Genomic DNA, 13,071 nt, shown 5'->3' on the forward strand with positions numbered 1-13,071 from the left:
GACTGTGGAGGCACTAGTTAAGGATGGAGGCTGCATCAAAAGAGTATCCCCTTAGGAAGATATTGAGAGATTGATGTACACCGATGGTTTGACAACACGATCTGGTTAGCCATCTCGGTTGGCTAGAAAACCGAGATCTTGTGCCCTTAGGAAGATATTGAGAGGTTGATGTATGCCCATGGTTCAACAACTTGACCTAGTTAACCATCTCGGTGGGCCAGAAAATTGAGATTTCCCAAGATCTTGGTGAGATCTCACTGAAATGAAATAAAATTTCTAGACCAACTCGAGCCAACTCGGTGGCCCATCTTGGTGGGTTTTAGGGCTCTGTTTGGGTTGGGAATTGGTATCCAGCCTAATTTAGGCCTTCTAAACACAGTGGTGACCTTGGATTTATGAGAAAACAAATGTAAAAGTGAGTTTGTTCTGACCTTGAGTGTGAAATTGATGAGCTGAAGAAGTGAAAATGCAGACTTAATAACACAAAGTACACAACCATGACATAAAGGTCTAATTCCAGACAATGTATCAAACATTTTCACATGACAAGGTCGGTGTCGTTATAAGTTACACCATGAAAGTACAAGACTAACAAGGCTAAAATCAATGAGGCACTAAACAACTCATCTAACACTTGCTCTACTAGCACCAGCATCAGCACCACCTTCTAGGTCTTGCAGTTCCTTTACGTCATTGAGCTCTTGTCAACTGCAAATAATGTAAGTTTTCAACCATAGCCTCTTGTACCTTAGGAGGGATTCGGTGACACTTGGGTATATCTGCTTAAAAGTCCAATCAAGTGTAGCTTGAACCTTTCTTCAAGATTTGCTTGAAAACCACTTGAATCATTGCCGTAGATGCTGTAGGAAGGTTCCTTACGAAGATCAGGAGGTGTTCTGACCATTCAACCAAGACTTCAATGGAAATTCTGGCAAAAATGACTTTTCCAGCAAGGGAGGAGAGTGCAGTCGCAAGGGGGATGGGATCTCATCAAAAGTCGAGTCAGGCTGACTCATTCTCGATTGAGATCTGTTTATTATATAAAATAGGTTTGATCGGGATTTTGTATGTATTTCTCAGGTTTTACACTAAATCTCGTTCCAGATTTGTGAAAAAACGAGATGTCTCGTGAGATCTTGGCAAAACTTAGTAGAGATTGGGACGATATCGGTTGAGATCAAGTAGAATATCGGTCTTGACTGAGATTTGGGTCTTGTTTTCCTATTTTTCTTTGCTTTCTATCTCATCTCGGTTTGTTAAACCGAGATATGATATTTCACGAGTTCTTGAATCATGATAATTACATTTGTCCAATCATTTACAACTTGTGCCTACTGCACAATCTACTGAATAGTGGGCACCACACTTTCCATCACATACAAAGATTACCTCTAATGCACATACATAGGAACATGTGCACTCCACTTACAAGTGCCAATCATTAGCTCCATCCCTTAATACATACATCGTTAAAATTTCCTTGGTGGATGTCAATTGACCATGCCTCCCAACTAATGGAGTGAACCAATGGTTTATACTACCTTGGGAAGATACAATTGAATGCCGATCTACATAAATGCTGCAAACAATATTAAAGCAGTAATGTGACAGAAATAATATTTGATAAATTTAAATATCAACATGCAACCATATATATGCATTAACATTATTTCATTTTAAAATGACGATAGAAGACTGGTGGCTAAGCCTCATTGCCTACTGCCCAGTGAATTGCTTAGGGAGAGTGGTCTAACACAGCAAAGCTACCAACTCAATCATGCATCCTTAATCAAAATAGTGGAAAGGTTCTTGGCTTTTAATCTACTAATAGATACACAATCAAACATGCATTTACTCTTATTACAGAGAAAGCAATCCAGCAATTACAATTTGAGCATTGCATTAGCATACGTGGGACTGGGTGTCACATGGTTTTATCCACCATCTCATGGTGACAAAACCCATCTAAATCCAAAAGAAGCATTGTCCCTTTTTGGCATTATTATAAAAATAAATATTAAAGGGATAATTACTGTTGCCCCCCTATAGTTTGATTTTATTACTAATAAAACCCTGTTCTTTATGAAATTACTATTGCCCCCTTCCTTATAACGCTGTTAAGTAGCCGTTAAGTTTGAATATGTAATGTCTAATTTGCCCTTCATTAAAATTAAGAAATCAAAAGACGATGCTACCCCATTTATAAAAATCAGATTAAATGTCAATTTTACCCTAAACTTCATTTATTTTGAATTAATGAAATGGGTAAAATCCAAATCCGATTTGGTTTCCCACCTTCACTAAAACTTCATTTATTTTGAAAATATTTTAGGTGATATTCAGTTTCCAATTTGAGTTGAATTCGATTTTCCTTCCTCTTCGGTTTCTATTTGAGTTTTATTCAATCATTCTTTCTTTATTTGGTGGTTTTTTTTTTTTTTTTGAGAATAAAACAGATTATAGTTTTTTTTGTCCACAGTTAATTAAGGGTATTACTGTAACTTGACAAAAGGGTAAATAAGTAAAGAGATAAGTATAAGGGTATTTTAGGATTTTTGAGAAAATATAAAGATGCCACATCATCAGTAAACTAACGGAACTTAACGGTAGGGGGGCAATAGTAATTATAGACAAAGTTGAAGGTTGGATCAGTAATTTTGAAAAGTCCAGGGGATATAGCAGTAATAAAATCAAAGTCCAGGGGGCCAATAGTAATTATCCCAATATTAAATTATTTTTATACCTGGAAATCAAGGGGAGTAATATAATATCTTCAGCAGATATGGTGATGTAAGCAGGAATCCTCCCCCTACCGATCTCCTAATTGGGCCCTAAGGTCCAGCTAAAGTGGCACACCTACTGGGCTGGCCAAACCCTACGAGGGGCATAATGGTCATTTTCCCACTTCTTTATTAGTTAAGCCAGTAATTTTTGTGAGTCCAAATTTGATTTTACTAGTCTAATTGAGCTGGTTATGAGAGTTATGAGAGTCCTAACTATAGACCCAATTGGAATCTATTTTAAATTAAGTTTCCCTTTGGATAATTAGCTATTACTATGCAAGTTATTTTCTTTTATTTGTGGCTGTTATTTAATTGAGTTGTAACTTGTAAGGGGGATCTTATTCTATAAACGATTGTCTAGTTCAGTCAAGTTTTGCTTCCTACTTAGAGTCTAAGTCTTTCCATCCAATTGGAAGGGTATCCATAGCCCACCCTATTCCATTGTAAAACAAGTCTAATTGAATACAAGTACCGGAATTTGAGGGAGTTGAGTCGTGGTCTTCTTGGGAGGGCCACGATGTGATTAGTGTATTGCTCCTTTTCAAGCTTCTTCAAAGTCCTTGCAGTAGTTCAACAACTCCACAGCCCTAAACCAGTAAATCCTGCCCCCATCTCTGCCTTCTTTCTTACCTGCAACCCCCCCCCCCCCCCAAAAAAAAAAAAAAAAAACCCCTCTTTCTTGCGCAAGCCTCCCCAGCTTCCCCGACCCTTGTGGCAACCCTAGGAACAACCCCCACCCTCCCTCCATTTGGTGCCCTTTTTTCCCCTTTTGTTTCTTGTGGCAGATCTGAAAATTCAGAAAAAAGAAAAGAAAAGAAAAGAAAAGGTAAAGTAAAAAGAAGAAAGAAAAGAGAGAGAAAGAAAGGAGAAAGAAAAGAAGAAAACAGAGAAAGAAAAGATAGAGAAAAGAAAATGCCTAAGAATTTACCTAGAATCCAAGAAACCAACCCAAGATCCAGATCTACACCTAATAACCAACCCATCCCATCCTAAAACCGTTCCAAAACCACCCAGAACCTTTCTTTCAGCCGTAGGGTAATTTTGGGTATCTCAAAACCATCCCATAGGGATTTGTTAAAACCTTATTCATCTCAAAACCAACTTGTATCAAATCAGCTAAAACCTAACTTGTCCCTAGGATCTTCCCAGGACCCTAAAAAATCCTATAGTTCTTTGTAAAATCCTAAACTCATTACCATCTCAATTCCTACGACCCATTTAGATTTTTGTTAATCTCAATCTTCTTCCCAAAACCCTAATTTTCCCAAAATTAACCATCCCATCTAGGTTTGCTAAAATCTCCCATTCCCAGATTTGATAATTACTTTGCTGGTTCACAAACGAAAGGATTCTGGGCTAACCCTAATTCTGGGGAATCAATCACAAAACCCCTTACCCTAGAATCATGGTTTCATCATGTGCATATGCTGTTATAACATATAAATCAATTATATTTGAACCACTTAACATAGTTTTTTAATGTTAATTTTGCTTCCATGGTACATGTGTCCGATATGATTGCATCCAAGTCTCCACTGTAATAGAAACTAGGGTTTTTTATTACAGAATATACAAGAACAACCCACATTCATGAACATACTTATGCCTAGGCCAGATAAAGGTCACAACAGGGGAAGTAGCAGCATTCACACTGATGTATTTAGCAATTTGTGGCATCATAGAAATCAACATTAAGGCACTTCAAGTCATTTAAAAATCAACACTTCTTCACATCAAGTCATCAAAAATCAATATTAAGCCAATTTAAGTAGCGAAAAATTAATATTAGGTCACATAAAGTCGTCTGAAGTTAACATAGAACTAGAAGAAAATATAGCTAAAGAAGCAAGCTATTGGAAGCTTGAAACAATCAAAACATGCAGTTGGTTTATACTGTTGTTTGAATTGGTCATTTTCATGGTATGCTAGTCTTACATTTGGTTTACATATTTAAGAAATATGAACTTATTCATTAAGTAATCAGAGAGCTCTCGAATTAGAGAAATGTTCTTGTTATGTTAGAAGTTTGGTTGGTGAAAAGACGTCATTTTTACTTGAGAATGTTGTTATAATTACAAACCCAAACTAGTCTACAATAAATCCGTGATTGCTTCAACCACCTGCCTTTAATTGGTTCTTGTTCTTCATGCAGGTTGGTTGGTACAACGCAGTGGCTGGACGAAAGACATGGATCTTTTCTTACAGTGGCTCTCAGCTATACCATTTACTGGAGGTGGTTTCTCTGATGCAGCAATTAGTGAAGGGCTTTCTGAAGCTCTAATGGTGTGCAATATGCTTTCTGAATTACTTTTCTTTTAGCGAGTGAATCTAAGTCTTCCATTCAAGCAAAGATCTTATGCTGAATACTTTGAAAACTTGATTCTATATTTATTTGCAGGTCAGTTTTATTTAGGTATATGCAAGGGTACTTGGATGTTGGTGCATATGAACTTTTTTTTTTTTGGGGGGGGGGGGGACCACAATCAAGAAGAACATAATAAGAATAAGTCTGTGCTAGAATGTGTTGCCTGAATTGTAATCAAGGGATCCATGCAGGGTGTTAAACTGTATTTCCATTGTTGGCTCTGGAATATCAATTCTTGGAATAATTCAGTGGATTTCTTAGTGCCTAAAAATTTTGGTGATGATAAGATGGATGTGATGTGGGCTTAGTTAAGACTTTCATTATTGAAGTTTTATTTCTGAAAATCTGAATTAGGATGTAGAGGTTATTGTAAAACCTATCATGCTTGTAAGAGTGTCATAAAGATCTTGTAGGATTGATAAACTTTGAAACTACCATTTCTTGGTGGTCTTTGATTTTACGCTCAACCATGAATATCAGTAAGCCCTTGGCATATTGAAAGATGTATGTTAAGTAATTAATTTTGCTAACTCATCTAAATATATGTACGCATTGAGCAGTCTTTAGAAAGATTGTCATCTAGAACGCAAGGATATAGCCTTAGGGGATGAAGAATTATGTTGGCTTTGCGTTTACCTTTAGTTGTCTATTGTTGGACAGGTCTAGAAGTCATTAATATCTATCAGGGATGCTTTATTGTGTTTAAGAGGATCCTTATTTTTTTCTTTGGGGGGGGGGGGGGGGTTTGCGAAGGAGCAAGCGGACCTAAAATTTTTTTAGTGAAATTCACAATTATGATGCAGGTCCATCCCCTTATCAGGGTTTTCAGATTTGGTAGTCAGCATGCATAGTCCAAGTTTCGATAGATCACAAAGGGCTGAATTTTTGGTTATCTCAGTTTGGCAAGAAACCAACTTGGAACCGGGGGCTTAAAAGGCCCAGGTTTCAACAAGTGATGCAGCCCCAATTTAATAAGGGCCACTCCTTCCAAGATCTTTTAAAAGAATCAACTCATATGGGAGCAAATAGGATTTGTTGTACTTTCAGTTATGAGGTATAGGATGGATTATGGGTATGACCCCAATTGCATTTAAATTAGTGGCTTCTGAATTCCCTGATTGGGTTAAATTGGAATGTAGTAGTATCAAGGATGATGAGGGTGTTAGTGTTGGGGGAATCTAGAGTGGTGGAATATATGGTGGGATAGGCAGGTTCCTGAGATATGGGATGAAAACTTGGGGCAAAACTTGCAAAACTTTGATTTAGGTAATGATATATGGATATGATCACCCAAGTTTGGTTGAATTTGGATAGTAAAATTAGAAGATACGTACATTCTTGTTTTAGGTGTTTGGGAGAGTACAAAAATTGAAGAAATGTTTGGGAGAGTACAAAAATTGAAGAAAAAATTTATATCTTGAAAGCAGACGGTCATAATGGGGTCAAACTGGGTCTGGGTGGATGATGTACCTAAATGTGGGACAGATCCAATGGTTAGATTGGAATAGATTTGACATTGAATTTTGGGTGCGTTGGAAACTCTGAAAATTTTAAAAAAATTCTAGGGAAAAAATAAAGGTGTGAAAGGAGAAGGGTATTGTTGTAGCCTTCAAATTGTACCTGAATGGAGCCTTAAGGACGCGATACTTAGATGGAGAAGAAAGGTTGAACTCTGATCTTCAACTAGTTGCAGGACTCTAGGCTTGAGTTCACATTTAGAACCCTTCTCAGCGTTGGATCTTCAATTCCTAATTGATACAACCAGGACATACTAACAAACACATGAGAAATGACTCTTAGAGAAGCTCTTTTATACAATATTTAGATTTGCTCGTTCTCCCCATTGAGTGGAGGTTTATATACATCATATGTTAAAGTCCTAATGTGATTTGAACTCCAAGTTGGATCCTAACTTAAAATTAGAAACTAAGTAGCCTAAATTGATGTAGACTCTTGAAACTGTAATTAAACATAATAAAAATAATAGACACTAAATTTTGAGCCAATAGAATAGGTCCATGACTATTGACTACATAAGCCTATTAAACATAGGCCAAATGCCTATATGTATCAACCTTATGTTGATTTCAAAGGAAAATAGGCCAATTTGGTGTTCGATCTGCTTCAAAAAGTTTTGATAATATATTTGAAAAATTTGTTTGTGTTGATCATTATTTTGAAAATTTTGGTTGGTTTGACCATTAAATGCCAGTTATGACCCATTTAAACCAATCTCAACCAACCAATTCAGCGGTTTTGGCAAGTTTCAGCAAATTTCTGTAGTTTTGGCCTGTTTGATGGTTTTTTACCACTTTTGAGTGGCCATCGTGTGTTGTGTTTTACTCCCAAAAATCCCTGGCTTGTGTCCATTTTGGTTTCTGGGAGGTAGAAATCAGTGTCGAACGAGATCTTGTGATGTAGGTCCATCCCAAGACATGCCCCAGTTCAAGGAGCAAGGCCAAGAAGCAGCCCTAGGGTTGCTACTTGCTGCCCAGCAGCCCAAAGACGGCAGTCGAGCAATTAACAACCAGTGGGTCTACAGGCCTTTTCTGTTTGAGTCAGTCTATATTAGGTCAGGGCTATTAAGAGTAATGCACATTAATTAAATAGACCTTATCAGATACCTGGTCCACCTTAATTAACTAGTCCGTATCAGGGACCTGATACACCATAATTAAACAGTCCTTACGAAGGACCTTGTAATTAACTAAATTGTCCTGATTAGGCTAGCATTCATGGTAGAGATATATCAATTCAGTTTTCTATTCAAGTAAACTAGGGAAGCAATTCTAAGGTTATAAATGAGCCCCTATGCATGTAATAGTAGCTGAGATTTCAGATTAATAAGATTGAGCATTACAGCATATGTTTGTTTGCCTGAGAGAGAGATTGCTCCAGCAGTGCTGAGGAACCTCCAGGTGCTTGACTGATAGAAATTCCCCGCTGTCCAATTGAAGAAGCTCTTCGGCCGTGATCACAGTCTGCCTAGTTCTATCCCCCTTCCATATTAATCCACTACAATGTTTATGTTGAGAAACACAATTTTGGTAGAATGGCTTATTGATCAATGTGATCTCAAACCCTATATTTATAATTAAGCGGAAAGTACACTATTATATAAATACCCTTACTTGGGTAACAAGAAATATAAATTTACATGAATACAAACTCTAATAGAATTGGACTCATAGTAGAACTCAACCAACACTCCCCTTTAAGTTGAGTTATAGATATTAATCAATGCCCAACTTGCCTACAATAGAAAGGAAATCTCTCTCTTTCAAACCTTTAGTGAAAACATCTGCCACTTGGTCTCCGGACCTCACAAAAAGCATGCAGATAAACCCTTGTTCCAACTTTCCTTTCACAAAAAACCTGTCAATTTCAATGTGCTTAGTTCGATCATATTGTATTGGATTATTAACAACACTAATAGTAGCTTTGTTGTCACAATATAGCATCATAGGGTTTGTAACTTGGACTCCAATATCTTGTAGCAAGCCTTTCAACCATAGTAGCTCACAAACTCTACGAACCATAGCTCTATATTCAGCTTCAGTATTAGATAAAGCTACCACATTCTGTTTTTTACTTCTCTAAGTAACTAGATTACCTCCAACAAAGGGAAAATAACCTTAAATTGACTTTCTGTTTGGAGATCCCGCCCAATCAGCATCAGTGTATGCTTCTACTCTTAGATTATCAGTGGGTGACAAAAGTATTCTTTTTCCAGGAGTTCCCTTCAAATATTATAGTATTTTGGTAACAACCTTCATATGAGATAAATATGGATCATGCATGAATTGGCTCACTATCCCCACGGCATAAGCAATGTCTGGCCTGGTGTGGGACAAGTAAATAAGCTTCCTTACTAGCCTTTGGTATCTTCCTTTGTTCCCTGGTTCTCTCTCTTTTTTTTTTTAAAGTTTAACTCAAGCTTCAATCGGGGTATCAATTGCTTTACACCCGAACATTCCCACTTTTGATAATAAGTTTAGGACACACTTACTCTGGGATAGGAATATACCCTTCTTTGATCAAGGCACCTCAATCCCTAAAAAGTACTGTAACTTCCCTAGATCTTTAATCTCAAATTCTTTGCCAAGAATGTTCTTCAACCTTTGAATTTCTTCACCATCATTCCTTGTGATATAATATCGTCCACATTTAGTATCTGACTTCTTGACAAATAGTGTATGATCAGCATTACTTTGTTTGTACCCAATAGAAGTCATTGCCTTCAGGAGGCGTCCAAACCAACATCTGGATACTGTTTTAACCGATAAATTGACCTCTTCAACCGACAAACTTTTCCTGTAGTATTGTCATCGGAGAAACCATGTGGGATTTCGATATCAACTTCTTCCTCTAACTCCCCATGTAAGAAGACAATCTTTACGTCTAGTTGGTGCAGGTTCCAGTCTTTGTTCGCAGCTATAGACAATAGTACTCTGACGGTATTCAGTTTCGCAACAGGGGCCAAAGTCTCCTGATAATCAATCCCATAGGTCTGCGTAAGCCCCTTTGCAACTAGTCTTGCCTTCAAACTGTTGACTGATCCATCCATGTTTTGTTTAATCACAAACACCCATTTGCAGCCCACTGTTTTTTTCCTGGATGAAGAGTAACCAGCTCCCAAGTATCATTTTTCTTCATTGCCTGCATTTCCTCTACAATAGATGTCTTCCATCTCTTATTAGCTTAGGCTTCCTGCCAACTTGTAGGAATAGATATAGATGATAGAGAGGATATAAAAGCACGGTAAGAGTCAGATAAAGAGTCATAAGAGACATATTTAGCTATGGGATGCTTGAGTACAAGATCGACTCCTTTTCTCACAGCAATAAGAAGATCAGAAGAAGATACCTCAAGGGGAACAATAGAATCTGATTTTGGAGCAGGATACTGAAGTGGTAATGTGTCACCTTTCTCCACCTGCTTTAGTCGGTTGTAATTCTTCCTCTGATAAGTCTGCCCCTCCTTATTCTGGTCAATCTGGTTTTAAAGACCTCAATAGTGTGCCTCACAGCAGTGGTCTCCCCCTGGCTAGGTTCTTCACATGGTTTAGAAAACGAAGGGGGATAATTAAAGTCCTCAGGTATATTGGCCGAAGTCTCCCTCTGGTCAAGAAACTCTTCTTGAACTTTTAAGTTGTGTTAGTGTGTGATAGGAAGGTCTAGAGTTGAAAAGAACACCTCTCCTCTAGGACTCTCCCCCTGGGGAGGTGTATAGTAAGGAGATGACTTATTAAAAATTACATCCATGGATACAATGATTTTCCTGGAAGGAGGATGATAACATTTGTACCCTTTTTGAGTAGCAGAATACCCCAGAAATATGTAGCGTAGACTGCGGGGAGCCAGAATATTTTGGTAGGCTGTGATTCTGGCATAACACACATCCAAAAGTCTTTGGGGGAATAATAAAAAAAGAGGCTCCTTGGAGAATCTCATTAGGACATTTAAAACCAAGTATCCTACTGGGCATCCTATTCATAAGGTAAGAAGTAGTGAGTATAGCATCATTTCAGTATTGGTCAGGTACATTCATAGCAATCATAATTGAACGGGCTATCTCTAAAAGATGCCGATTCTTCCTTTCGGCAACCCCATTTTAGGCAGCCATATCAACACAACTGGGCTGGTGTATTATGCCAGAGTCAGAGTGATATCTCTGAAATTCACCATCAATATACTCTGTGCCATTGTCACTGCGAAGGATCTTTATAGTGGCATTGAATTGAGTTTTAATTATATTATGAAAATTATGAAAACATCAGAAAACCTTATTTTTTTTGTTTTAAAAGATAAATCTATGTAGAACGAGAGTGACAATCAATAAAAGTAACAAAATACCCATGTCTAGTTATAGACACATGTCGGCAGGGCCCCCACACATCAGTATGAATTAGCACAAATGGAATAGATTTTCTATTATGAAGAGAAGGTAAATAAGTAAAACGAGTCTGCTTGGCAAAAATGTAGGCTTCACAAAAAAATCACCCTTGTCACAAGAAGAAACCAAATCAGGAAATACTTTCTTAAGAGTTTTAGAGGGGGTGACCTAGCCTACGGTTCCATTGATGAAGGTCTAATATTACAGAATGTACCTGATTAGAAGATGTAGTTAGAGCAGAAGTAGATCCTCCAATCGGCTTGAGCAAATAAAGTCCATTGTCTAGTTTACTACGTCCATTCTCCTTCCCCATGACCAGATCCTAGAAGACACGGTAAGATGGGAAAAAAGTCACTTTACAATTCAACTCATGTGTAAGACTATTGATAGAGAGCAAGTTAGTAGAGAAAGAGGGAATATGTAAAACTTTAGACAAGAAAGTGATGGAGAATGCTGAATGATCCCTTTTTCAGCAATTGAAGAATAGGAGCCATCAGCAATTCGAACTTTATCCTTTCCAAAAGTTGGAGACTATTGTAAGAAAGAGGATAAACCAGTCATATGATTTGTGCCTCTTGTATAGTTGTATCAATGATCCAAGGAGTAGAAACTGAAGAAACTTGAAAGCCTTGTAAAAGTTTACCGAAGTAGCAAGGTAAGAGTTGGTATGGGTAGTAGAGGAGGTAGTGGTAGAGGTTGTACCGGCAGTAGAAGATTGTAGAATACATCGCAAAGTAGCTAACTCCTCCTATGAAAAACCAACGTCTGTAAAGGGTGTTGTGGAAACTGTCTTAGAAAGATTAGCCTTTGGTTTTCTCTTTCTTTGTGCCCTTTTTTCCTTAAAATCAACAGGTTTCCCATGTAGCTTCCAACAATTGGCAATGGTATGGTATGGTTTGTGATGGTGCTCACACTTGACAATCTCCTTAGCCAAATCAGATTTAATGCTAACAGACTGTAAGATTGATTTCTTCATACTAAGAGTATGAAGCATGGCTAATCGACGGCTTTCCTCACACTGAACAAGGGCATAAGACTGTTCTCGTGTAGGGAAGGGAGAACGACTCAATACTTGCACTCTGATTTGATCATATTCTACATTCAAACCTGCCAAGAAGTCATATACCCGAATTTTGTCAACATGCTTCCTATAAGTAGCCACATCATCTGGATTAGTGGGGTGATAGTCCTCATAATGATCCAATTCCTGCCAAAGAGCAACTCAACATAATATTGAGCCACAGTCAAATCCTTCTGCGTAATTTCATAAACCTATGCATCATTCCCCAATTGTCCATATGTTTTATTAGTAGCCTTCTAGATTTGGTATGTAGTATCAAGTAATAGGTATCCACGAGCAATAGTTGGATTCATGGAATTCAAAAGGAGTGACATAATAAGAGAGTCATTCAAGATCCATTTATCTTGTAAATCATTTGTGGTGGTTGGTTTGATAGTGGAGCCCGTAATGTATCCAACAAGTCTTCTTCTGGCAATAGTTAAGTAAGCAGATCAAGACCAGATCAAATAATTTGTTCCATCAAACCTTACTGAAAGAGGATGAAGAGTGGGATAATGTTCGGAGCCAGTGGAGGCAGTAGTACTATCGGTGGTTGCCATGCCTAAAAAAATGTCTGCAGTTCTTCAGTCTTCACCCTTTCAAAATAATTGAAACGTCGCAGAATGGAATAGGTGGACCACCCAAACACCAAGAGACCTAGAGACCCTTGAATATATGAGAAAGCACAAATAAATATATGCAAAAGTGCAATTAGACCCTTGGAGATATGTATAATTGCAGATAGCCCCCTGGAAATATGGATAATTGCAATGAGGCCCTTGGAAATATAGATAGTTGCATATAGTTCCCTGTAAATATGAATAATTACAAATTACCCCCTAGAAATATTGATAATTCCATATAGGCCCCTGTAAATTTCTGCGATGGTTGCAGAAGAAGGAAAGAGAAAAAAAATCTGCGATGGTTTCAAAAGAGAGGGGAAATTTTTTTTTTTCTGTGATGGTGTC

At 37.7% G+C, this 13,071-nt stretch overlaps 1 protein-coding gene across 1 annotated transcript in view; it reads left to right on the forward strand.

Moving 5' to 3' along the window:
• PFT1 (phytochrome and flowering time regulatory protein (PFT1)) overlaps positions 1-13,071 on the forward strand; it is a 91,684-nt gene that overhangs the window by 37,668 nt on the left and 40,945 nt on the right. Inside the window, exon 4 of the mRNA XM_089139380.1 lies at positions 4,936-5,066. Coding sequence (XP_088995506.1) covers positions 4,936-5,066 — 131 coding nt within the window. The remainder of the gene's footprint in view (positions 1-4,935; positions 5,067-13,071) is intronic.

Source organism: Hakea prostrata, chromosome 1 (assembly GCF_041222555.1).
Source record: "Hakea prostrata isolate BN-2017 chromosome 1, UWA_Hpros_2, whole genome shotgun sequence".
In the NCBI taxonomy this organism is placed as follows: Eukaryota; Viridiplantae; Streptophyta; class Magnoliopsida; order Proteales; family Proteaceae; genus Hakea; species Hakea prostrata.